This window comes from Mercenaria mercenaria, chromosome 3 (genome assembly GCF_021730395.1).
Source record: "Mercenaria mercenaria strain notata chromosome 3, MADL_Memer_1, whole genome shotgun sequence".
NCBI classification, from domain to species: domain Eukaryota; kingdom Metazoa; phylum Mollusca; class Bivalvia; order Venerida; family Veneridae; genus Mercenaria; species Mercenaria mercenaria.
In genome coordinates, this window is record NC_069363.1 from 49,697,857 (window position 1) to 49,725,493 (window position 27,637).

At 34.7% G+C, this 27,637-nt stretch overlaps 1 protein-coding gene across 1 annotated transcript in view; it reads right to left on the reverse strand.

Annotated features, from left to right (window-relative positions):
* Window positions 1-27,637, reverse strand: part of LOC123524856 (uncharacterized) — a 39,823-nt gene that overhangs the window by 3,902 nt on the left and 8,284 nt on the right. The window contains exons 8-28 of the mRNA XM_045303378.2: window positions 27,036-27,147; window positions 25,611-25,792; window positions 22,123-22,215; window positions 21,630-21,710; window positions 20,842-20,965; window positions 19,736-19,900; window positions 19,013-19,249; window positions 18,408-18,529; window positions 17,692-17,728; window positions 12,919-13,016; window positions 12,235-12,319; window positions 11,305-11,483; window positions 7,784-7,885; window positions 6,738-6,818; window positions 5,435-5,558; window positions 3,903-4,076; window positions 3,266-3,490; window positions 2,770-2,885; window positions 2,511-2,577; window positions 1,433-1,684; window positions 311-553 (exon numbers count right to left, since the gene is read on the reverse strand). Of these exons, the coding sequence (XP_045159313.2) occupies window positions 311-553; window positions 1,433-1,684; window positions 2,511-2,577; window positions 2,770-2,885; window positions 3,266-3,490; window positions 3,903-4,076; window positions 5,435-5,558; window positions 6,738-6,818; window positions 7,784-7,885; window positions 11,305-11,483; window positions 12,235-12,319; window positions 12,919-13,016; window positions 17,692-17,728; window positions 18,408-18,529; window positions 19,013-19,249; window positions 19,736-19,900; window positions 20,842-20,965; window positions 21,630-21,710; window positions 22,123-22,215; window positions 25,611-25,792; window positions 27,036-27,147 (2,899 nt within the window). The remainder of the gene's footprint in view (window positions 1-310; window positions 554-1,432; window positions 1,685-2,510; window positions 2,578-2,769; window positions 2,886-3,265; window positions 3,491-3,902; window positions 4,077-5,434; window positions 5,559-6,737; window positions 6,819-7,783; window positions 7,886-11,304; window positions 11,484-12,234; window positions 12,320-12,918; window positions 13,017-17,691; window positions 17,729-18,407; window positions 18,530-19,012; window positions 19,250-19,735; window positions 19,901-20,841; window positions 20,966-21,629; window positions 21,711-22,122; window positions 22,216-25,610; window positions 25,793-27,035; window positions 27,148-27,637) is intronic.

Consider the following 27,637-nt stretch of genomic DNA (forward strand, 5'->3'; position numbering starts at 1 on the left):
TTACGCATCCGATCACGTCCAAGTATGGGAATACTTCTTACAGCTGCCATACGGCACTTAAAGACTACTGTTGTGATAGTTAATAACTCGGTTTGATTGAGTCTGTTCATAAGAGGTAAATGAAATGTACGACATCCCAAACGCCCAATGATCAGATAGGACCAGATAATACTACAACACTGAGTCCGAAGGCCATCGAAGTTAACAAAACATACGTTACAAACTACAACAAATTAATTAACAAACCATTCAAGACTGAAACTGCTTAGTTAAAAAGGGGGTTATGTTCGTCGTTACAAAAGATACTCACGTGAATAGTGCAAGCAAACAGAATTGTCTGAAGGTGGGCTAGAAGAAAGATTTAACGCTCGTCCCTGAGATAAATAACATGTTTTAGTATTTGCGCAGAAATCAAATGATTTGCAGGTCTTATTTAGACTATTGTAACACTGTTTAGCGCAGGTATCCACGGTTCCAACATTCGTCAGTTTCTGGGCGTTCCCGTGCTTTTCGAATGTGCCTTGTTGTAAGTTATACCTGTCGGAGTACTTTCCTGAAATGTATTGTATTGAACTAGTGTGCTTATTTCAGTTTTTAAGTCAGTGGTCGGCGGGGATCTTTAAGACTTTATAACAGTGTTCTATTCAATACGTTACGATTTGGCTGCATGTGAGATCGGCTAAGAATATATTGATTTTATTTCCTTCATGGTCTCCGTATTGTCCATCTCCCTCCCTATATTTAACGGATAAATTGTACATATTGCGCCGCTATTTGTGAACCTCATAAATGTTGCTTAGTTTTGCTTTTTAATAACAAAACTGATATAACATTTACAGCGCTGAAGGGTAGACCGAAAACCTCTTTGTTGTCTATGGTCGATGAGTCATTTGCCAGACTCGAAATCTTGCTTTGGGATGCTGAATTGCTTTTAATTACTTGTGAGGAAGGTATAAAGCTGGTTTGTTGGCGGTCATTAGATTCTATTAGATGCCCATACCATGTCCAAAATATATCCAACTGGGCATATAGGATCTAGTTTGGCAACTAAAGCTTACGTGTTGCTACCTGACCTATAGCATGCCTTTATAACGTGCCGATGTGATAAACAAGTATCGAAACTTCAATACGGTATATCTGGTGACATTTGCTTGAGAGGCATCTAGGTCCTACGTGGATTCGTCATTGAAGGCGAAAAAATCGCCATATTATCTAAAATGTTTTTGTTTGACTAAAACCCTAATACTTTTACGAAATGTCATCGTAAAACCTCTGTTATTAAAAATGTATTGTCTGACCAAAACTATATATTCATATAAGACTGAATAAAGTTTTCTCAAGAATAACTCTTCTCAGCACGGAATTTATCACATCAATCATTAAACGTAATGAAACACTCTTTTGAGTATATATAGTAAAACAGAATACTCACTAGAATAAAGGTTACATATAGGACTGTCTTCAAAAGCAGATGCATTCTCAGCTGGATATATATCACTAATTAGACACAGACCCATTTCAGAACAATACGAGAATGATTCACATTCGTACGCGGCATGCGTGAGGCATTTCGTCGCACAGTCGTCCACACTGACCGGTAAATATCGTATCCATCGAGCCGAAGGATTATTTCGAATATGAAGAGCTCTTTTGCTGATGCGATTAAAATGTGCAGGAGTATCACCTAGAAAATTGAAAAATAATCACTAGCAAGAATCACACGTGGTCAAAGTAAATGATTTCGGAAAATTATCATGCCTTTTAAAGCTTGATATCAGTTTTTACACACCATTATAATAAAATACTTAAAGGTGACAAATGTTTATGAAACATGAAACAATTATAAGATAAACAAATCGATTGCAAATACAATGACTGAATTTAAAATAAAGAACATCTATTCTCGAGATATTCCCGAAAAGTACAACATGATAAGAACACAAAACATACATTAAACTGAAGTGAAACAACTATACCTCAGAAGGTAATTATCATAACTTTCATAGTATTCAGTTTAAATCAGTTAGTCAAATCATGTTTTACATTTCTTACACTTAACGTGTGTCTGTTCTACCTTCTCCAACGTTTTCAGTTGTATTGAAAAACGCCATCTCATAATATGTAGCAGTCCTTTATTATTATAATGATTATTATGTTGTTTGTACAGAATGTAAGAACAAGGAATATGATAAGTTCACTTGACAACAACTACTAAACGGTATATAGCCTGGATTTACATAAATCAGTTTGTTAAGCTGAAAGACGTCACTTAAACTTAACCCTGCTAAATTTCTAATATGGACTGGTCCATCTTTCAATTTTGGCGGTACCACTTATGATTCAAAGGGGTGTTCACTGGAAAGTTACTGACTGAATGGTCTGCACTGTCTGCAAAAGCAAATATCACTTGCCGCAAGCAGGCTAAAGGTTAAACATCACACAGAGTTTACTAGGATAAGTAAAATTCGATTTTGAATTTATTTCACATAATATGAAAGTTTTTCACTTACTGCTTTCTTTTCCGTCGTCGTAACGTAAAATATTTCTTGAGAAATACAGTGCCGGGTATGTTACCGTCTAAAAAGAAATACACACATCTTTGTCCGTCATAAAAAGTGGAAAATAATAAATTGATAAAATACGTTCTCTCCATGTCTCATCTTTACGTTAAAATGTATTTATTCAGACTATTTTCTGACAACAAAACATTGCCAGGCATACCTTTGATAAGGAATGACTCAACGTATAAATATATATGGGTATTTTTACCGTATGTGCATTAACTTGAATGTTGACAACAATATCTCCATGTGCAATCCTGTCCTGTAGCATTGTTATAGCTTGGTCTGTTGTGGGCTCGGGGCGTGATGTTGTTTGTACGGTCTCTGCAAATTACAAAAGAATACCTTACATTTAGGCTGTAACTAATAAATACGACACCTGACCTATGATAATGTTTCTCTTTAAATAACTAAATAACGTACATGCAGTTTCAAAAGTGTGTGCGTTTTTACCAGGTGTATCTACCTGCAGTGATGGCGCGTCTATGTCAGGTTCGAGTCTTATTTTCATTATGTTACTGCGTAAACCATAACACATAAATATAAAGCCCATCGTTCAATATTGTTTGAACCATAATAAACGATGAAGTGCAGAACAGTTTAATATAAAACACATTACCTTCATAAAGATATCGACATGGCAATGACGTTTTCATTTTGTTTTAGTATGACATAAAGAGAAATATCTTGTAAAATACGCTTACTAGAATAGTGATCACAGTTGATGTTTCTCTTTAGCAGACGTCCATCTGGAGTGTGCCGCTTGCTCAGCTGACAAGCTTTCGTGGAAGGACAGTAATCAAAACTCAGACAGATGATCCCGGTAATGTTTCTACACATATCAGCACATTCATAATCGCTCTTTACATCCACATAAGTAGCATCCATACTATATACACCAACAGTCTGACTTATCTTTGTGAAGTCCACTAAAACAAACATAAGGTAATTTATTACACCTGTAAACATACGTAAGTCACAAATGTTAGCACAGCTGTAGAGAGCTTCAGGAAACAATTCGTTTTCCAAGTTATTAATGAACTGCTGAGTAGGGACATTTTGGGGTTATTGTCTGAACTGTTTAAAGAATTTAACTATTAAAAGTAATAATTACTGACAGTTTCACAGTATCAAAAGGTATTTGATATACCGACTAGTAATACATTCTCCGTTGAACGATATTTTCTAAAAATAATTGATCATATTTTTTTAAAAACTAGCTTATATCGAAACCAAATATATAAATCTACCTTGCTTTTATTCTACAAAGTATTAAATCACATTAAGGTCTCACAAGTGCCGTAAACAAAGTAACTGACAAAACTGTAGACATAAACTCACACAAAGATGGTGACTGCTCAACCATTGTTGCGATATAGAAAGTATTTGGACCATCATAGGAAACCTGTGGATTCTGGAACCTCAGTGGTGAGATACCGGTCAGCACTGACAGCTGCATTTGTACATCCTTGATAAACATGGCAAGATGTGTGTCCAGTGTTGGATGGTAAGTTTCTAAAAGATTCCATGAAGTATTGTTTTATATTATTATTATTATTATACCAGATTTATTAAAGGTTTATTTTCTTGTATGTTTAACGACCACGCACGCACTTTATATATTGTATAAGGTGGTAACGGATGCTACAATAGTTTAGAGAACTACCCTAAAAGTGCTAAGATATGAAAGGCTGTCATGTATATACCACCTTACGATTTACATTTGTGCAGGACTACCTCTTCGAAGTCCATTGAAACTGTTTTAGTCATTGAGAGCTATTAAATTGTTTTCAAACATTTTTTTATCAATTAATTATTTTAAAAATGATATATGTCTATATCATTATATGAATTCTTATTTTGTTTTAATGTGTTGACCATTCTGACATTATAATAATACTCATTTCTTCGGGACCTTGTACGGACTTCTTTTAAATATAATTAGTATGCCTATGTACATAACGAAACAGCTTAATGTGCGTTTCAACAATTTTGTTTCGTATGATCAAATGTGCATAATGTTGGAAAAAAGGTAACAATTGCGACCACATTTGAAAGGTCGTTTGACTGAGAGAAGGGTCTGTTGTCGCAAACGTTCGTAAGAACCGGTTTTGACGTGTTCCCGTTGCCTTTAACAAGAATTAAACATCACTGGAAACAGATTCAATCACCGGGTGTTGTGGTCCACCGTTTTAAGACTGTTTAACACAGAAGATTTAAATACATATTTCTCAACATCTGCGACGTAGGTACTCAAAAATATATTTGTTTAAAACTATCTACATTTTATATAAACATATTACTAACATTTATGTTTTAGAGACAAATATTAATCTGTCCACCTGTAATCTTGTAAGAAGTTGGAACCATTTTCAATATAGCCTATAGTGCCGTTGGTCGTCAATGTTGAACAATTGGAAACTTTGGTTTTACGTAAATTTTAGACATAGCCATCATTATGTATATATAAATGATTATATCGAACCTTTCAAATTTTATACATTTAGATCAGTTGTTGTATAATACCTAAAACAATACACAAGCTCATTAAAATTGTAACATTAAATGACATATTATTTTTATCTTAGCAATCGTGCAGATGACATATGCAGTGTGTTACAATGACGATACTGAAATATTATAATAAATGTTGTTCATATGGATCTATCTGGAATAACGTTATTTACAGTTTACAAAATAACAGACCTATGTAGAATATCCTTGGCCTCTTTAAAGAATATATGCCGGTCGGTTGTTAAATACGCGTTGACCGTTTTGCACATTTAACCGTAGTGTAATTATTTTTAAACAATACCATATACGGATAGACTAATAGTGATAGGTCAACATGATTGATTGAGAGAATTACTTACGGTTGAACTCGAGAAGAACGTGTCTTTGTTGGTCTGATGAGAAACAAGGTCGAATGTTGAAATTTGTCAAGTCTGGATGTTGTTCATTAAAGTCAATAATGTCATAATGAATTGTTGACTTAGACTGCAAGTGTTGGATAAACAAAAAGATTAAAGATTTATTTTTGGGGGGTAATTACGTTTCGAATATAAAATCATATATCTTCTTTGTATGCATCACAATAAAAACAAGAGCTGTCTCCATAGGATGACACATGCCCCCGGTGGCACGTTGAATGAATAGTTATGGCCGATGTTAGAATTTAGGACCTTTGACCTACGGAGCTGGGTCTTGCGCGCGACACGTCGTCTTACTGTGTCACACATTCATGCTTAGTTATTTTAAAATCCATGCATGAATGACAAAGATATGGACCGGACATGCCCACCAATGCACTATCATGAAAAATGACCTTTAACGTCTAAGTGTGACCTTGACCTTTGAGCTACGGACCTGGGTCTTGCGCGTGACACGTCGTCTTGCTGTGGTACACATTCATGCCAAGTTATTTGAAAATCCATCCATGGATGACAAAGATATGGACCGGACAAGCCCATCAATGCACTATCCTTTAAAGTCTAAGTGTGACCTTGACCTTTGAGTTACGGACCTGGGTCTTGCGCGCGACACGTCGTCTTACTGTGGTACACATCCATGCCAAGTTATTTGAAAATCCATCCATCGATGACAAAGATATGGACCGGACAGGCCCATCAATGCAGTATCCTTTAATGTCTAAGTGTGACCTTGACCTTTGAGCTACGAACCTGGGTCTTGCGCGCGACACGTCGTCTTACTGTGGTACACATTCATGCCAAGTAATTTGAAAATCCATCCATCGATGACAAAGATATGGACCGGACACGCCCATCAATGCACTATCCTTTAATGTCTAAGTGTGACCTTGACCTTTTAGCTACGGACCTAGGTCTTGCGCGCGACACGTCGTCTTACTGTGGTACACATTAATACCGAGTTATTTGAAAATCCATCCATCGATGACAAAGATATGGACCGGACACGAAAATTGCGGACAGACTGACAGACCGACAGACCGACAGACGGTTCAAAAACTATATGCCTCCCTTCGGGGGCATAAAAATTGTCTTGAGTACTCATACAATAATGTTATCGTGTTGCTAGTATTTGAATAAAAACAAAACAAAAAAAAAACACCTATTAAAAGAGAACAAATGTTACCAAAACGCTCAAACATTAAATCATACATGTAAAACAAAATAGCACGTGCTGACTTGCACTTACGTCGGCTGATGTAACCACGAGACCAACAGGTTGCGTAGAGACAACCTGACCTGAATTTTCAGACTGTTCCTTCCAGGTTTGCTGAAAGAACGTTAAACAAGATAGAACGGTACGACCAAAACATAACTTACTCAGATACTAACTAAAATGAAAGGTTGGGAGTTCTGCACTAAAATGGCGTACTGTATGGAACCAGGAACTGTGTGATACTGAAGTTATTAGTATCTGAATGTCTCTCCAAATGAAAAGAAAATCTACTGGAAGTTTATTAGTCGTGAACAAACGTTGTTTACAAGCCATTTAAATGCTCTAGGATAGACTGGTCACAGTCCTTACATTTGCCAGTCATAGTCTCTTCTTCTATTTTGTGTTAAAATTCTTCCCTTCATAGTTATAACATGGTTACCTTTTCCTGCTGCCGAATGTAAGATATTCAACAGGGAGCAATCTATAAATGAAAGATCTCTGACTACGAAATACGAGTATATAAAAAATAAACTTATTACCAGACTAGTAGCTAGTCTAGCTCGAGGAGTAATGTTAAAAGAGTCTTGATTTTGTCCATATACACGTCTATGTTTACAGTGATGTGAAACGGAAACATGAATAATTCATCAGGCGTGCGGAACTTATCGAACTTCCGTGTAAATGTCATTGGGGAGCACTAAGTCTCTTGTAAAAAGAAGTAAAAAACAGTTTAATTTAGTGAACAATTAAAGACACTTGCTGCAGTTTCTTGTATGAGAGATGGGGCAAAAATTTCCCAATACTAGACTTCGTTCAAACTTTGTTTATGAACACAGTTTCATGTTAGAAACAGAAAAATGCAAAAACAACCATAGGTCATCGTGCTTGTTTCGGAGTTATCTGTCCTTAAAACTGGATTTTTCTTCAAATTTGCATATTCAAGGGCAGATAACTCATGAACAAGCATGGTGACCTAATTCTGTTTCTAACATGACACTGTGTTCATATACAAAGTTTGAACAAATTCTATTATTGAGAATTTTTTTTACCCAAAACTGCAGCATACGTCCTTAACTTACCGCCATGAAGTAGAACTGGAGAACAGCTTGTTTCTTGCCGTTCCCGAAGTTGAACTGCCCAACGTTTTCATACGCATCACACAGAATACCTCTAACTGTTTTCTAAGAAAATATAAGTGCTATTTATGGACATATAAAATATGACTGCTGTTAGTGGACAAATAGTATATTAGCGCTATTCATGGACATGTAATCTATTTTAAACTTCGGCTATCAATCAGGAATTTTTCAATCAATTATAAATTTTCAAAATATACAAATATGTTGTCAAAAAGCTCAACAATGTTACAGATTGCATGCTGTAATTCATGTATAAAAACGGTGAATATAAAAAGGAAATTTTAGGTCAAAGTCTTGTTCAAAAATTAAATCCTTTTCACTATAAAAGAATTGTTAGACATCAGCTTTGCTTACATACATAGATAAAAATATTACTTCTTACTGCGACCATAGTTTCCTTCTACTTGAAATTTTTTACACCAGTCATATTGTGTTCAATTAAACACTTTCTTTATACGTTAATTAGCTGAATATGGTAGTACCACGGGGGAGGAACAGTTACACGAGACTCGGTTGTGGAGGATATCATGTTACAGATTTAGGATGCTTCTGTTACAGTATTCCTGGATAACGTTACAGCATTCGGAGGATAATAATAGCTGTCGGTATTTTGTTTGCCAAAGATGTGGTAAAGATTTATCTCTTTTTTCCAAAAATAAAAATTGTGTTTCTAGATCAGTGATATGCACGTCTGTTGAGACATGGCTTAACCTGCGAAACGCAGTATATTGATGTCAATCAAGCGTTTTATGAAAAAAATGAAATTTTGACAGAAAAATATCTAAAGAAATTGATTAAAAGATATTCCAACCGTATTTCATGCTAATTTGCATTGATTAAAACCCTCTTCAGGCATGGACTTATAAAACGAGGTAGAAAAATTATGGTTGATCTAATATTTCGTGGTTTTATAGAATGTTGCAGTTTAGCCAGATATGTTACAGTTGTGGGGTGCTGCTTTTGAATGTGTTACAGATTTAGGATGATACCTTTTCCTTCTTCAGGATTCTGTTGTTAGATGTAAATACTGCTAAACAGATATGTCAGTCAGATATGTATCAGAGTGGCGTTGCTGTAACGACGTTTAAAAACACAGGAAAATCCACCTAACGGGAGAAGATGTCGGTTGCGATATGTCAAGAATCACATATGATGAAAAGTTGATGATACAAGTTATGCAGAGCAAATCTCCCATCCATTTTCCATGCAAATTGACCGATCGTTTGAACAATCTCTAAATACATCGGTTGTTAAATGTTTTTCCATAACCTCTAAATAAATCACCAAAGATATCGCGGAGCGAAATCGAAAAATGTTTTAAGTGTGTATTTAGATTAATTACTTTCGTTCAAATCTAAAAAGAGAGTGAGTTGCTATGTTTATAAGGTAACTCCTTATTTTTGAACAACCCGAATTTAATGTGCTCGTGCTCGCGTTTACGCAATGCCTACAGTCCTGAGACCTGCCTTCTAATGACGCACAGTCCTGAAAAGCCCTTGTCACCGTCATACACACAAAGACAAAGACGCATATACCTTTAGATGAAAATCCTGAAACAATATTCATTTTAGCTATGAATTGCGTATAAAATCCTCTGTTAAATGATTCAATGCTTCAGATTAGCATATTTGATTGTGCATGCTTGCCAAATCTTCATTGCGCAGATGCTACGCGCCTGCAAGCATACTATGATTCAATGGTTGTTCCAACAGTAAACACGTATACATGTTTAACAAAAAAGAATCTTTTGTTATTTGAAATGAAGTTTTATTGCACATGTGCGAGTTGTCGTGAGAAAAGCCAATTAATTTCTTAAGTTCACTATTACCGATTCCGAGAGGATATTTTCTTTCAAGCTTATTAGTAATTGAAATCGTTGATAAAGACACGCATTGCCAAACTCTTCCGAAGCTAGGACACATCGTTTGCTAGCTTAATACATGTAGCATAAACAGGTACTATTTATGAAAGCTTATTAAAGTGCAAACGACGATTCAATGCGAATTGGTGATTATGGTATCATATACATTAGATATAGAACACTAGCTTTCCATTGAAAATGTTTATATATCATTTTATTATATATAGCTGTTGAATCAGATTTAGAATTTCGAAATTAGAAAAAATGGACTTGGTATAATATATTTGTTACATCTTACAAAAAAATCCCGCATAATTCATGATATCTAAATTTTATTTGCTATCCTGGTATTGTATATTGTCAAAATGTATTCTAAAAAGTATCATCCTAAATCTGTAACACATCCAGAAGAAACACCCCACAACTGTAACATTCTATAAAACCATGGAAAATTAGACCCACGTTGATTTTTCTACCTCGTATTATAACTGCATGCCTAAAGAGGGTCTTTATCGATGCAAATGAGCATAAAATATGGTTGAAACATATTTTAATCAACTTCTTTTAGATAATTTTCTATCAAAATTCCGGATTTTGTCATTAAACGCTTGATAGACATCAATATACTGTGTTTCACGTGTTAAACCATGTCTCAGCAGACGTACATACCATTGATCTAGAGAAACAATTTTTACTTTTGCAAAAAAGAGATAAATATTTACTATTTTTTTGGCAAACAAAACACCGACAGTGATTTTTATCCTCCGAATGCTGTAACGTTATCCAGGAATACTGTAACAGTAGCATCCTAAATCTGTAACATGATATCCTCCACAACCGAGTCTCGTGTAACAGTTCCTCCCCCGTGAGTACAATTTTCATGAGTTTTCGTGATAAATTACTAGACTAAGTTACCTTTTAAGTAAATGACTGACCTTGTCAAATATTATTATTTTTATATGTTTTTAACTCTTTTTTTTCATTTTAAACGTTATTTTTCACAAGAAAGATGGAATAGGTAAAAATCTGGCTCTTAGATTAATTTCTAGGAGTAGAAAATGTTACACATTTCGAAAATATATGTAAGTATACTAAAAATTAATTCTTAAGGAAAACAGAGCGCCGAAGAATCTTGCGATTGACCATGCTCTTCAAGATCTCCCACAACTTAGTGGACATCCCAGAGGCAGCACAGATTGTCAGAGGCAGCGACAGCAGAACCAGGGGTTCCAGGAGGCTATTTCTTCCATACATGAACGTCACTGTGTATAAGCAGTCCTTCTTTCCCAGGATGATACAGGACTGGAACCGCTTGCCAACCACGGTCACGGACATCACAGATATCGAGGCCTTCAAGGCTACTCTTCACGCCTCGGTAGCAGCCCCGCCTCTGTACTCAGTGTAGACAGCTCACGTATGTACCATAGTTTTAATTGTATTTAGAGATGTATTGACTGTCTTGCCCCAACCCGACCGTGGACAAAGTACAGTCCAGTTCTTGGAGTCCTGTCCTGTACACGGAAGAAGAAGAAGAAGAAGAAGAAGAACATTATATAATATGTCCACTTATTGATAATTGAACAGAAAATCTAATTAATACCTGTCCCGTGTAAACGAAGTTCTGAGAAAGATCGAACAACTGAAGAGGGTTTTTAATCTGTAGAACATATCCAGTACGATTCAGTTGTGTAGATGTTGGTGCCTGAACGTCAAATGAGCTGTTGGTGATCGGAGACAATTGACACTTGAGCGTGTTCCGGTTTATGATGTAGGCTAAACCTGAAAGAAATATGTTCATTCTATTCAAATTTTATCCCTTATCATAGTAACATTTCGATTTTGGACATTTATCAAATTCAATACCCATGCTTAGTCCGAACATGTCTTCATTTCAGATCTTTTAGAATTCCAAAAATGGTACATTTTCGTACTCCTGACATCCTGTACACTTCTGCAGTGTCTTTTTATTGCGCTATCACAAACTGACAATATCATGTTGGATGACTGATTTTTGGTTTTACAGTGACTTTTTAAACACATAACATTTAAATAACTAAATTCATAGCACCATTCTTTTTCTTGGATGTTATCCCGAAATATTTTTACCAAAAATATTCTTATTGGCCCACTGAAAAAACAACAGAATGGCATTTCTTTTAAATTGTTGGTAATAGAGTCGTTTTCATACCAACAGCAAAATGTGATTTTACAAGAAAATATTCTGCAAGAAAGTTCTAAATGGGATTTTTCTATTTTTATATTAATCTCTTACTTTTATGCTAGTTCATATGTCTAAAAATTGCCTGAAATATATAATGAATTGTTTTATTATTGATTCGTGTATATAAAAAAATACCAAAAAAACGTTTTAGGAATAACTGAATTTAGCGTTATTGCTCAAATTTATCTAGGTACGACCAGTCTGAACCTAAGCATATTAAACCAGTTGAATTCATATATCATATAAGAAGGACATACTTAAAGAAATATTAAAGAAAAGTAAAATTGCAAAAAAAGAGAGTAAATTTACCTGAATTATAATCATGTATTTTTGAAACTGGTCCATTGTCCAAAACATCATACCGGACTAGTTTATATTCGTAGTCATACCATATCTGAAATAATGTATTATATATTTGTTGTTTAACTGAGCTTTATATGGACTAAACTTGAATAATTACTTGCATACATAAATCGGTAAAAACAATCATAAAACAGTCCTGATTTTGAGCTGTCATTTTCTTACATATTCCTGTAAATTATTAATAGACAGGCAGGCTTAAAATCTTACAAAGACGGTTGAATTGTTATATAATGTAATTAATCAAATGATTTCACACTGACCTTGATATTCAGCTACGCCAAAACGATTGTCAGGGAACAAAGAACGCCAATATGAAATCATTCAATTAATGGCAATTTTATCATCCAACTCCGTATTGCTCACTCAATTTGATCAGTCAAAATGCTTGAATATCAATATCAGAATTGATCGAGCTTTTCGCATACGCCTTGATTTTCTCTGAACGTCTCACCATATTTTGGATCTAGCTCAATCTGTGTCATTTCATATGTACAATTTGTCTAATATCGTGTGCACTTTCACATGGATGAATCTAATAACGATTATTGTTTGTACCAAACCGTTTTACAGTTGTGTTTCATTAGCTTTTCTGGCCTCTTTTCGCAAATACACGTTTGTTAAAACTCTTACATGCGAATTGAAAACTGTTTGCGATGCAGATATTGTAGATTCCAGGTGATAGGAAAACTGGCCTGTAAACTGTGGAACACCCTGATAGTATAACCGCCCTGTTGTAATAATAACGAAACAGATTAAATTTAATTGGGTTTGTACGAGCACATGACACACATATTTTAGGTTCTGTGAGATTTAAGCCTTGCTTTAAGGTAGTGGACAACTAATGGCTGTCGTTATTTTCCGTGTGATTACGTATTCTTGTAAAGTGTTTTCGGTATTCTTCGCTCATACCTGGTTTTCCATGCATACCAGAGAATATCAAAATCGCACAGGGAATACGTAATGAAACGGAAATTGCCGATTGTTATCGCGGGTCCACTACCTTAAGTGTAAAAATATATACCTTGACATGTAATCCTACCTTAAATTATATAAAAATATTTGACAACGACAATGTCAGTTAAGGTGGGTCGATACCTTATTCGTCAAATATGACATTCCTTCCGATTTTGATGAAACTTGGTCCAACTATAGCACTATGGTTCCTTTTCTGTTTTTCAGTCATCTAGGCAACAATAAATAATCAGTGATGACGTCACGAACGTCGCAACGTAGGGCGCCAAAAATGCCCAAAATCCGCCGTAATAGGTCTTCTAAAATATCTAATCAAGATTTAAAATAAGCGAAACTTCACAATATGATACTTTATTTAATTCACATATGGACTAATGTGTTTTTAAGTGGTATAGCACCACATTACAACGGACATCTAAAATTTTATTGAGCAACCCATTTCCTTCTGATATAAAAATTTTGACAAAAAATCGGCAAATATATGCAAAAATTACATCTTTAAAAAACTTCAAGCCCATTAAAAGTCTGATTTTCAGCACAAGCGATCAATTTGCAAATGAAATGTCAAATAAAAAAGGGAACTTTACGTTTTCAGGTTTTCACAATATTGTGTTTAAGACAAACTGTCCTTCCGATTTTTGGACGTAAAACGCAACGTTTTATCGACGTTGCTTATTGTTTACATCGTTGCGCATTATATCTTAGGTCCATTTCAACTGTATTCATGAGACAACAACTTTTATAAATTATTATGCATCAGTCTTTCTAATACTGACGCACTACCAGCTATCTGGGTTTCACGCAAGGACATTTTCCTTCCTTTTAACTACAATTCGCTACTTAACTGACCGCGATACACGGAACGTAGTTTTGACATCACCGATCTAAGAAATATGATCTTTCCTTTTATTTATGTTCATTTAATATTTTGTTGTTTTTTTTTTGTTTGTTTTTTTTTTGTCTCGTTCCCGCTGAATATGCAGTCAGCGTCCTTAATCCCGCCCTTCATTCGCACGTGTATTCTGTCTGGCACGTTGCGCGTATGAGTATCTTAGTAATGGCTGTTTCGCATACGCACCAAAAACTGAACCGGGGAAAAAGAAATAGAATGTAGCTAAATGACATCAAGGCAGGCCGAAACGAAAACATGTGTGAATTGAGTATTTTTTTTTCTTGCATGTAAATCACTTTTCCCTAATATTAGTCGAATTTTTACATGCTGCACGACTACTTAAAACAGGCGTACAGATTCATCGTGCAATTCCACACAAAATCATATGTTGATAAATCAATGCTACCGATTTCATTATCCAATGCCGACGGCATTGTTATATCGTCATCATCCATATTAAGGACATATCTGCCTCAGGTATTTTGATATATTTGTGAAGCATTAGCCGATTCGGAAACCTTTTTTCCACAGCAAAATGTGTAAATCTCTAAGAAAACCAACAGTATAATATTCCCAGTAGTCATTCTCGTCTACAATTATGTGAAGTCACTAATGTTGCATACAATTATATTTACTACAGAGTTACGCAAATGTTTTCTATTCTAATACGTGGCTTAACATGTATTTGAACTATATTTTTTCAGTTAAATCGCTTATGCATCACTGCAAAGTTAAACTGTAAAAAATCGCGAACATCGGTTTCTTTAAAATACCTGCATGCGTATCTGATTTGCAAGATGAACTTATCTTCTGTTAGTTTCCAATCATATGTTGCCCCCCTCCCCCCACCCAGATTAATGTAAATAATAGACAGACCTATCATAAATAAGTGCATTTTTGCAGTTAGAAGTATTAATGACAAAGTCATCATCGTAAAAAGAAAACTTTTTAAAAACCTATATTACGCTGAAGTAAAACAAAAATGTGACATGCGAAATATTTCATATCTTTTCCTAAATATGACCAGTCTTACATTATTTCTATTATAGGTTAAACAGTATGTAGACAAAAATCACAAGATTCTTTCACGTTTAGCCATTTAAAGGCACTGGCCTCCAGATTTTCACTTGAAGTTCATTCATGTTTTGACCATTAGAACACGATTTTTTGTTTCTAATCTGTCTTAAACTAACAAATCAAGAGAGTAGTTTTAAAACCTTAAGAAACATAGCAATAATTTTTGATATCTATGTTGTTTTCTTTTTTGTTGTCGTAAGATCTAGAGGTCAATGCCTTTAAAAGAAGTTAACTAAAACATGTACTGCGTGAAATCATTAAAAAAAGTTAAAGTTTCTTATTTAACGTGGGTAGCCGACGAAAGTCCCCATCTGGAATGGATGGAACAACTTATTTCCAGCCGAGCCCACGGCAGGTGTCATATTTACCTCCCCAGCATCCATTCTAGGCCGATACTGCTGGAAACAGTACCAATTTAAGCATATCACCCAGCACTGAACACTAGTCGGGATATCAGCCGCGACCGGGAATCGAAACCGGACCGCTGGCGTTGTAGTCCAACCTGCTAACCACTGCGCCACTGACTCTATTATTTGAAAAAACGGATGACTGAATTTCCATAAATAATGACTGTTTAAATAAATCACAAGTCTTGTCGGCGTCAGGGCATGAAGACATGATACATGTATGTTTTAATGACACAACATGATTCTTCCGATACATGTACCATATTTCAGTAGAAACTGTGCTAGATCACTATATACATTTTCGTACATTGTTAATTGAAATTCGGCTTGAATATGCGTAAATATCGGGTCTTCTTAACAGATCGGGAAGCAGACGTTTCTTTTTTGTATTTTGGCGGGAAAACAGCATGTGCGTTCCAGGATGTTCCTTCGGTAATGACCGAATGCTTATAGAAATTTACGTTTTGGTGTTATATTTCTGCGTCAACTTTTATGTTATTGTTAACAAAATGCTCTACAACCAAATAAAAATGCATGCTTAAGAGCTTGAATTTATATCGTGTCTGTTTGTCCGTCACAGGCTCTTATGATTTTTTTTTATTCGAGTATTTAATATTATATTCATGGTTTCAAAAATAAGAAAGGATGTTAACGTTTAAACACTAACAGGTATGTAATGACAATTGTTTCACTTGTTCTGGTGACTCACTTCTTGAAGTGCTGAGTTGGAAGCTGTAAACGAACATGTTTTACGGGTGAGCTTATAATAAATCGGATGGGTGGGGTTTAGACATTTTTCCATTCTAACGGCAAATTTTCAAAGCGGAATGAAGCAGTTTGGGACTCTTAGACGTTTTTGAGATGTAGAAAGGGAAAACGGTAAATTCCACAGACTCTCTCCATGTTTCGATTTTTGTACATTTAGTAGTTGTAGGTAGTGGGAGTTAGTAGAAAATTCATAATTATAGGTAGTGGGGGTGGAGGAAAATAGAAAAATCATGGGAAGTGGGGTTGGAGGATAATAAAAAAGTATGGGTGGTGTTTTTTCTTCTTCTTTTCTTCAAAAAGTGCCTTCCGACCCTCCCATACAATTAATTCTGGAACTGTCCTTATAGCATTCACTTACTTTTATCAACTACGCACGATATGATATCAAAGTTTACAATTAATTTACCCTTAGTTCTATTTGCTTATTATGTAATATCCTTGTAGAACAAAGAACAAACACGTGTATAGATATCAAATTGCTACGGCGCGCTTTACGTACATGGCATCTAACGTCAAAACGTTGAGTTGTACGTCCAAAAATCGGAAGGACAGTTTGTCTTCAACAAAGTATTGCGAAAAACTGAAAACGTAAAGTTCCCTTTTTTATTTGACATTTTACTTGCAAATTGTTCACTTGTGCCGAAATTCAGACTTTTAATGGGTCTGTAGATTTTTAAAGATGTAATTTTTGCATATATTTGCCGATTTTTTGTCAAAATTTTATTTCAGAAGGAACATGGTTTGCTTTATCAAATGATAAATGTTCGTTGTAATATGGTGCGATACCACTTCCACACACGCTAGTCCTAATATAAATTAAAGAAAGTGTCAAAATGTACAGTTTCGCTGATTTTAAATCATAATTAGGCATTTTAGAGGACTCAAAACGGCAGTATTTAGACATTTTGGCACCCTTAATTGTGACGTTCGTGACGTCATCACTGATAACGCATTGTTGCCAAGACGACGGAAAAATAGTTTAGAACCATAGTGCTACAGCTGGACAAAGTTTCATAAAAGTCGGAGGGAATGCCATATTTGACGAATAAGGTATCGACTCACCTTAAGAATGACGACATCAACGTGCCGAACGTTTCATTAAACTAATATTATTAGAATGGATTTGTTTTCATATTCAATTGTAGTCAGATTTTCATTTTTAAAAGATGCCAGTAAGCTGTATCTATGTAATATTGCATGATTATTCCCTTTTTAGGGTTGAGCAATATTCTAGGTTAACATTTTAAAAGCAAATGGTATTTACCAGACATAATTAGAAAGACTTACCGTAGGAAATTGTTAAATCAACTGCACTGAAGAAAACCTGAAAAGGTAGCAAAGTTATATGAAATTAATGTACGTAATTAACCTCACCACAATGGTTACAAATGTATTCTCGTACAAGGATTGTGTGCAGGAATGCAATCATTTTCTTTATCCGTTTTTAATGTATAAAATTCTTGAAATATTGCATTTGTTTCATTCTTACAATCTATTAAGATATTCGGTCTAACTGGCTTTCACAGTACATGACTTGTTTAAATAAAATGTTGTAGACGTGTCCATATCTATACGTATATTAAAATAAAGTCGGCGATATATGACTTCTTGTGTCTGCGTGAACACCGAAATATTTTTATCAATAGCGTGAATATAACAAAGTATATTATTTATCATTTTCGTTAGAAGGGAGCCTCCGTGGCCGAGTGGTTACGTGGTTACGATCGCTGACTCCAAATCACTTGCCACTCACCGATGTGGTTACAAGCCTCACTCGGGGCGTTGAATTCTTCGTGAGGAAGCCATCCAGTTGGTTTACGGAAGATCTGTGGTTCTACCCAGGTGCCCGCCCGTGATGAAATAATGCACGGAGGGGCACTCATAGGGTCTTCTCCACCATCAAAAGCTGCAAAGTCGCCATATGACCTATCAAAAACAAATGGTCATTTGAAAGGAAAAATATATCAGAAGCATTTACATATGTGGTAGCAAGCATTACTTACAGGAGTGGGCATGTACGGCAGAAATGTCTGTAACTGTAACTGACCACTGTATACAGCAGCTTTCAAACTTCCATAGGCTGCTTCAAAATTTACCTCTGAATTATTCTTACCATCAATTGTTCCTATGAAAACGAATATTATAAAATAGTAAAATCCTCACAAGCACCAGTATATTGTCCAAACATTTTGTTATCTTTTACAAATAAATCTTTAATCGATTAACTTCTTATCTACCTACTACATAATAAAGAGTGATTTCAATACTTATGTCATATATGCTCCCTGGAAATGCTTGACAAAATGACATTAAAAGCCCAAACAGGCTGTAGTTCCCGACAACAGGAGGATATTCAATTCATGTTAATGATGTATACTTGGAGTGAATGGAAATTGTAGAAGGATCTAAAGGCGGTTCATCAGATTCTGACAAAGTAATGGATTTGTCCCAAACCATTACGAACTGATCATTTACACATGGCTGCGTTCACCGAGTGCTTGATACATGTTAGATTTTCACTGGAGGTATATTAAAAATTTGGTTTTTCTATCCAGGACGAATATATACGTAAGAAATTTCCAAGTTAAATTTATCACAAAGAGCGTACTTGAATAACGACTACATGAAACACCCTGTGTTTCGGTTCTTTTTCCTACAGTATGCGTTTTACTCAGTCGGCAAGTGTGTGTCGGATCAGCACAAAAATCAAAACTGTTACACGCGAAATTCGTGTTTGAAAGACAATATGCAGCACACAAAGTCGGAGACGACACTGTAGTGGAGGCGTAGGTTAGGTCGTTCAATGTATATGAAGTGTAGTTCTTCTTATATAGTGTAAACTGTTCTGAAATATGAATATTTGGATTGGATACATACTATATAAAAACCTTGGAGATTTCATATATACAGTTATATTATTTACGTGCTTTAAAATAGAACTAAAATCGAAATCTTCATGTTGCAATAAAACAACAAATACTATTAAACGTAAGATTGGGTTTATAAACATTTACAGTGGCTTTAGTCAGTCTAAGAATATGTCTCGTCAACTTTTTAATAGCATTTCACTAACATTATTATATCCAAAAGGAGATATGATCTATGCATTTTAAAAATATCCTTACTGTGACTAGAAAAAGAGTGTATTGTAGCCCTTGGTTCATATTTTAGTAAAATGTTTTGAAAACCTTGACAAGATATATTTTGGAAACAGATCATCTTGACTCACAAAACGTGACCCAAAGCGTCAGTGGTGGGTGAAATTGTTATTCGCTTACATACTTAGACTAAGTCGTTTGCATTTACAGTTAATGACTTATCTAAATCTTACTCAGAACTGGAGCAACGTCCATTAATTTAGCCGAGATGTAAACAAACGAATTATCATAGTTGATAAGCACATTCTGAACTCTTAGTGGTGATACGTTCATTACAGCCGCCATCTTGCTGTGGGCTTCTCGTATAATCTCGTCTCGCAGTCCCGTCTTGTAATCTCCTGTTACAATTCAGTATATTCGTTTAATAAAATTTTGGAAGCATAGAATGCAAGCATGCAACCAAGCAAAATAATAGCAGGATTGGTTTGACTGAGTCTATTCATGAGTATGAGAAGTAGTGAAAATTGCAACACCCCTCACGCACCCCTAGCACCGACTTTCGATTACCCATGAACACTGAGTGCCCTCAGTAATCCCAAAAGGACCTGACTGTGCCTTGAACGATTCACCTAAAAATTGTTGTAGATGTTCTTTATGTTTTCTTATGTGATTTTACAATTTCAAGATTCTCTTGCAAGTGTTTATTACACATTCTTGTGTAGATGTTTATCACTAAACTAACTGTACGACATAATATCTTACAAGTGTTAATCATCAAACCAAACAATATTACAGATTCTTCAAGAGGTGTTTATCATTAATTGAACCTATTCATGTTACAGATTGTGAAACAAATGTTAATCATCAGTTTAAACATTAGTATATTATAGACTCCGAGACTTGCGAACACTCGAAATTAAATCAAACTACGTCAACTATGTTCTATTCAAGATACTTGGTTACTGGTTATAAAAAATAAATGGTAAAGAATTCAATTGATTGATTACACCATAGCGACATTGAATGGTGAAAACAGCAAAGCAACATTAGGTTGTAAATTAGGCATTTTATTTTTGAGTGAGCCGCATTATTGTTGAGATATGCAGCTGATATAAGGATGTGCTGATAATGAAGTGCGAGAATCAAAGCCTCGTATAATTATAAGCTGTGGGATGACAGTAATTGCTCGATTTTATCCTATTATAATATTCTATTTTTTGTAGGGAGAGTTTTAAAGCATAGCATGGTGGCACTATATGCTTCAAACGTGCACCACAATGCAATGAAAATAATTACGATTTGTTTACAAAACCGTGAGCGTTATATAGAACTAGTTTACCCTGAAATTTCACGCTGAACGAAACACTTGCATTCTCCGGATAGCATGAGCTGATATCAAACAGTGACAGATCAGGGTGAGCCTCACTGAATGTTGTGATGGTCTGGGTAATGTGTATTCCTAGCTGTAACGAGATTTCTTACTGTTCAGATGCTACACAATGTGAGTAAATTTTGATACTTTATACACCTCATTGTCCATCCTCAAGAGGTTTTCTTCATTTTCATGTGATATTACCATGATTATTTGACTTTTTTTCTCTCATGAGGTGTTAACTTGTCAAAACAGTCTTATTATGTTAAAAAATCTATGTTATCACGTTAAAGTGTGATGTTAACCTGTCCAATAGTGTCTTAATATGCTAACTGGCCAATTTATCAAGTCAGTAATCTACAAGTGTAATCTTGTCTACAAAGCCTATTAATATTATGACCCGGTGGTCTAGTGATAATACGTTTGACTGTTACTCCAGGCGTCCGGGGTTCGAATCCCAATTCAGGCAATATTTTGTATTGTATCTTACGACTATTTCATCAGAGTATTAACAAGTTTCTTCACTCATAGTAGATAACATAGAATTCAAATTTATGTTTATTATCCAAAGTCCAAATCGTATGACCAAAATATTTACTATCAGCTATTTTTATACTAACATCTGTTCAAATATTAATATTTTGTAATGTATTTAATGATTATTTTATCAGAGTATTAAGATATTTCTTTACTCATAGTAGATAACATAGAATTCAAATTTATGTTTATGACAACCATTCGACCATGGTACTTACCGTGTCGTTTGAGATGGTCAGCTGTACTGGTACATTCTGAGAAACATCCGGATCGTCGTCTGGATAAACATTGTAACCATCCTGTTAAAGTTTCCAAAAATCGGCTTGCAAATTAATTTATTCAACATGTCGAATACATAGGCAAAGCTTATGTAGCTTTCCAGGGTTGACAACATGCTTACAAATATTTCGCAATCTAAATGTTCATATTTACTTATCAAATTTTCATTGTCTCTGAACGTTTTGTAAAACAAGGAAAAAGAAAAAAAATATTTATTTTGACATCAGTTGTTGTCATATCTGGGTATGTTACAGAAAATTACACATGGCTTTAACCCATTTCAACCAATAATCTATTTTTCCTTGTTGAAGTCCGAAGAAATTGCGGGAAGGAAATACTCGTAGTCACGGCCAAATTAACTATTTCAGTTTGTAAGTAAAGAAAATGGACTTAGAAGTATTTATGTGTTTACTGTTTTCAAATGAAACTTACGGCAAGGACGAAGTATTCATATGTTGCAAATGTACCAGCGCCCATTGGTCTGATGCCTGTAAACACGTTACAAGACAGCCCTCGCACAGTTCTCTGCACAATGAAGACAATTATTAAACACTGACAGTGTAACAACAGAGCCCTTGCACAGTTCTCTGCACAAAGAAAAAGATATAATAAACACTGACAATGTTACAAGAGAGCCCTCGCACAGTTCATACATATATTAAACACTAAAAATGCAAGAATGCATTGATCTGATGTATGTAAACAAGTTACAAGCGAGCCCTCGCACAGTTCTCTGCACAATGAAAAAACCTATATTAAACACTGACAATGTAACAAGAGAGCCCTCGCACAATGAAAGACGTATCGTCGTGTCATTATTACGATGCTCTAACTCCATTTTGGTAATTTGTGGGAAATTGACTTTGAAAATTTGGTCTCTTATTTTCTGTGATAAAAATGGAAAAATATCTAATATTCTGGCTGGACATTGCTTTGGTAACAATTTCAGGTGCCCCATTTTCATGATATCTACCGGTATCTCGATTTTTTTGAAAATTAAACTTTTCATTTGGAGATAGAACTTTTTCCAAATTCCAGCATTTCAAACGTTCAGTATTATATTGCTTTTGAATATAGGACATTTTAAGATGACAAATGATGCAACAGGACTTAGCACTATGTAAGAGAGAAAACTAAGTGGATAATGTTACAGTATTTTTCAAGAATATTGTAAAAGATTTTAACGTGATCTCCACTGAAATGCAATATTTCTTATTATAACACTGCTCTATCTCCACTATAATTTAACATTTCTTAGCATTACATTGGTCTATGTCCATGTAATAATAGACATAAGACATTGTAATACTAAGTTCAACTTCAATTTTAGAAAACAAAGAAGGAATTCCATGCTATTATGTCAAGTAGAATTGTCAGATCAATGAATGGAATAGAGCTGGAGATAGAACTTGAAATCCCTAATCCAGCGGTATATCATACTCAATTTTCATAAAAATGGAGTTAGCGCATTGTAATAATGACACGACGATATACTGAACAGTAACAATGTTCCAAGACGGCCCTCGCACGCACAGTTCTTTGCACAATGAAAGACATATATTAAACACTGACAATGTCAGAAGAGAGCCCTCGCACAGTTCCCTGCACAATGAAAAACATATACAAAACATTAAAAATGCAAGAATCCATTAAACTGATACCCTCGCACAGTTCTCTGCACAATCTTAGACATATATTAAACATTATTCCAAGATGGATGGCTTTCGCACAGTTCTCTGCACAATGAAAAACATATTTTAAACCCTGACAATATTACAAGAGAGCCCTCGTACAGTTCAAAATCTGAACACTGACAATACCAAAGAAAATTCTAGCCAGGAACTCTTTCTGTAAAAATATTGATCGAGTTGAGAATGCAACAATGTTGAGAATATTAATTTTGTTTACATACTTTAGATGTTATCTTTGACAAACTCCCAGAAACTATAAATACCCAAAAGCGTACAACTGGGTATTTAAAACCGTGGCATTAATTAATTGGAATTATCAGCCACACACACCCTTTTATAAAACAGCTGATAATGACTCAGTTATTGTGTGTCTAGGTTTGAAATGGAACATACTGTTTTCACACACACTATCAGTTAATGGCTTATCATAAATATGCTCATACACGTATGAGCAGACCTATTGAACACATACATTTTTACATAGCTTGATATAAAAACAATCTCTTATGTGTGAATTGCGAGAGAACAAAACGTGTGAAAAACAGCATCAACTTAATGGAGTGTGAATTAAACAGCGGTTCATTTCAATGTATCAATTCAGTTGGTACTTGACAAACTAGAACTGTCACAGGAGTGACTCATACCCCCACCATACGGTCTTGTCACAGAAGAATGGCAACCATAAGGAATCTTAAAAATACTTTGGAGTACTTCATCCTGGGCTTCCACATATAAGTAATACTAGTATAATACTAGTATAGTAATACTAGTAAATATATTAAATCTCTAATATTAGAGATACACTAAAAGTGAATACAAAAAAGAGTCTTACCGACCCATGTTACCACGGAAAAATGTTTTTACTTTTTACATAGGACTTATAATAAAAAAGTTAGAAAAATACCTAAAATATTGAAAATCTAAAAATAGGATTTCTAAAAATAGACTAATTCCTGGAAATTAAGGGGAAGAAACTCAGTACAAAGGTTAAAAAAAGGTTACTTCCCTTTGGCTCTAAGCCAATCAGAATGAGATATAGTGAAAATACATCAAAATTAACCTTAAATTCTAGGTAAAAGGGGACACAATTCAAGAAAAATAGTGTCAGAGTTATGCACCTTGTGTCACATGATGTGAGTGATGAGGTGGAACATCTATTTTAAGTCTGAATCAAATCCATTCAGTAGTAATTGAGATATAGTGAAAATACATCATAAATAACCTTAAATTCAAAGTAAAAAGGGACATAATTCATGAAAAATTGGTGTCAGAGTTATGCACCTTGTGTCACATGATGTGGGTGATGAGGTGGAACATCTATTTTAAGTTTGAATCAAAACCATTTTGTAATAATTGAGATATAGTGAAAATACATCAAAATCAACCTTAAATTTAAAGTAAAAGGGGACATAATTCATAAAAAATTTATGTCAGAGTTAAGCACCTTATGTCACATCATCTGAGTGAAGAGGTGGAACAACTATTTTAAGTTTGAATCAAATCCATTTAGTAATAACTGAGATATAGTGAAAATACAACAAAATTAACCTTAAATTCTAAGTAAAAGGGGACATAATTCATGAAAACTTGGTGTCAGAGTTATGCACCTTGTGTCACATGATGTGGGCACATGATGTGGGTGATGAGGTGGAACATCTATTTTAAGTTTGAATCAAATCCATTCAGTAGCAACTGAGATAAAGTGAAAATACATCAAAATCAACCTTAAATTCTAAGTAAAAGGGGCATAATTCATAAAAACAAATGGTGTCAGAGTTATGCACCTTATGTCACATGATGTGGGTGATGAGGTGGAACATCTGTTTTAAGTTTGAATCAAATCCATTTAGTAATAACTGAGATATAGTGAAAATACAACAAAATTAACCTTAAATTCTAAGTAAAAGGGGACATAATTCATGAAAACTTGGTGTCAAGAGTTATGCACCTTGTGTCACATGATGTGGGTGATAAGGTGGAACATGTATTTTAAGTTTGAATCAAATCCATTTGGTAATAACTGAGATAATAGATTCGGGACGCGACGGGACGGGACGCGACGGGACGCGACAAAACTGACTCCTATATACCCCCCTCAAACATGTGTGGTGGGGGTATAAAAATCACATAACAGCTGAGTGATTCCAAATGTTATTATAAAATGTTTTTGAAGGACTTTTCCTCCCAAAGTGTAAACAAATCATTTTAAGACAGAGAGTAGCTACCCACCTTTCCAGTGTAAGTAAAGTTACCATCTAAATCAAGAAGTTCTCTTGGTCCTTTTATTGTTAACTTATACCAAAGGTAGTCTATACTAGAAGCGGTTTGGTTGATATTAGCCGTCATATCTGTCTCAGGTATAGGCATCATTTGACAATTGCCAGTCACCTTGTCCTGTATGTATAATATTCCTGCAAAAATATAACAATCCATATCAAAATTCACTTTACGCATATACGAGATTTTTCATAACATATGTAAACGTCTGTGTTATATATAAGAATGGTCAAGTGATATCGAGTCTGTTAGAAGATCCCTTGAAAGCATGAAAGGAAACGAGTCTTATAGATTTTATTGATTTAATCTGTCCATGTGACGTAATGACGAGTGAAACAACTCCAAAGGAAATAAAAGAATCTATCTGCCCATAGCACCCAAATAAGCAGAAAAGATCGGATGGACTCCATGATCCCAAAGGGTCAGCTGAGTCCAGGCTCGTGGAAATACTTTTACAACTGCCACTTGACATTAAGGATCATGTAAAGTTTCTGAGACCACCCCTCGGGTAAATTTTCATTTTGGAAATTATACCTGATAGACCCGTAATATTCATACCATAGATATATATATCGAATTGTTCAGAAGAAGTTGAAATACGTATTTTGTCTTACAACACATGTACTTCGACTTTCCACGTTTTATTTTTAGGAAATATCAAACTTCTTTTTCAAACATATTTTTCTCTAAATTTGTTTTGTTGTGTGTTGAACATACTTATCTGGGTACTCCGGGAAACGAAAAATAGTTAACTTTAATATGTTTTTAAACATCGCAGTTTTTTGTCATTTTGACAGCTCTACTTTCACTTTCATTTTGCAATTTTTGCATTTGTTTGAAATGTACATGGTTTGTCACACTTTCAACTCCCAGAGTACCTGGAGAAATATGCTAGACACACAATAATTATAAAAGTAATGACAAGATACGTTTGAAAAAAAGAAGCTTGATATCTTCTACAAAATAGAACGTGAATAGTCCAAGAACATGTAATATAGGACAAAATGTATTGTTTAAAACTTTCTCCTACTTATTATGAACAATTTGATATATTCTTTATAATAAACCAAGGCCTATGAGGCGTAGAAAACTAAAACAAAATTCACCCAAGGGGAGGTTTCAAAAGGCTTTACAAGAACCTTAAAAGACTGTTGCGAAAGTTAAAATAACTTAGAATGTCATTTGCAAAGAAAATCTAGATTATATTATTATCGACAATGACAGGAAAAATGCCAGGAATGCAAGCTAAAAAAAGCTTATGATTTCGAACAGATTAAGTCTGAATCATGAAAGCCTGCAATATGTCTTCTCTGAAACTCTAAAGAAGAGGTTTACAGACATCATGTACGATTAATCAAAACTGTACACATGCCTTACCATAGTTGTAGTCGTCTATAAGAGTAACAAGTGTGTCTTTTGCTATACCAGCTACTTGTGCTGGGAGTCTAACATCACGTCGAGCAATGTTCTTTGTTCTGTCGTACCAAAACTATACATTTCAATGATTTGTTGATATGAAAATAAAAGAAAGAAAGACGATTTGCAGCTATCTACTGAAGGAATACAGATCAAAATGATTTTTCGAAATAAAGACATATACAGTATTGCATTAGAGGACTTTAAGACCTAGTTGATATTGCGTCACTGATTTTCGATATTGATTAAATTCATTATACTCGTATTTTTGTCCATTTTAGCATTGTAACACACGTAAAACACCCAAAACCATCTCACATCCGAATAAAATGGTTGGCTAGAGCTTCCGAATGAAAACTTCGATATATCTGTTCCCATGTTCACAAAACAGTCTCAGCTGAATTTGAAAATGAAAATTTAGTTGTCGTATATACATATATATATCAAACGTGCACTGTTAAAAATATGTGTTAAATTAATGATTATTGTCAAGTGACTCTCCAGTAGTGATGATAGTCTCATCTGGAATTTAATCTTGAAGTCCTTGTAAAATTTGCAAACCA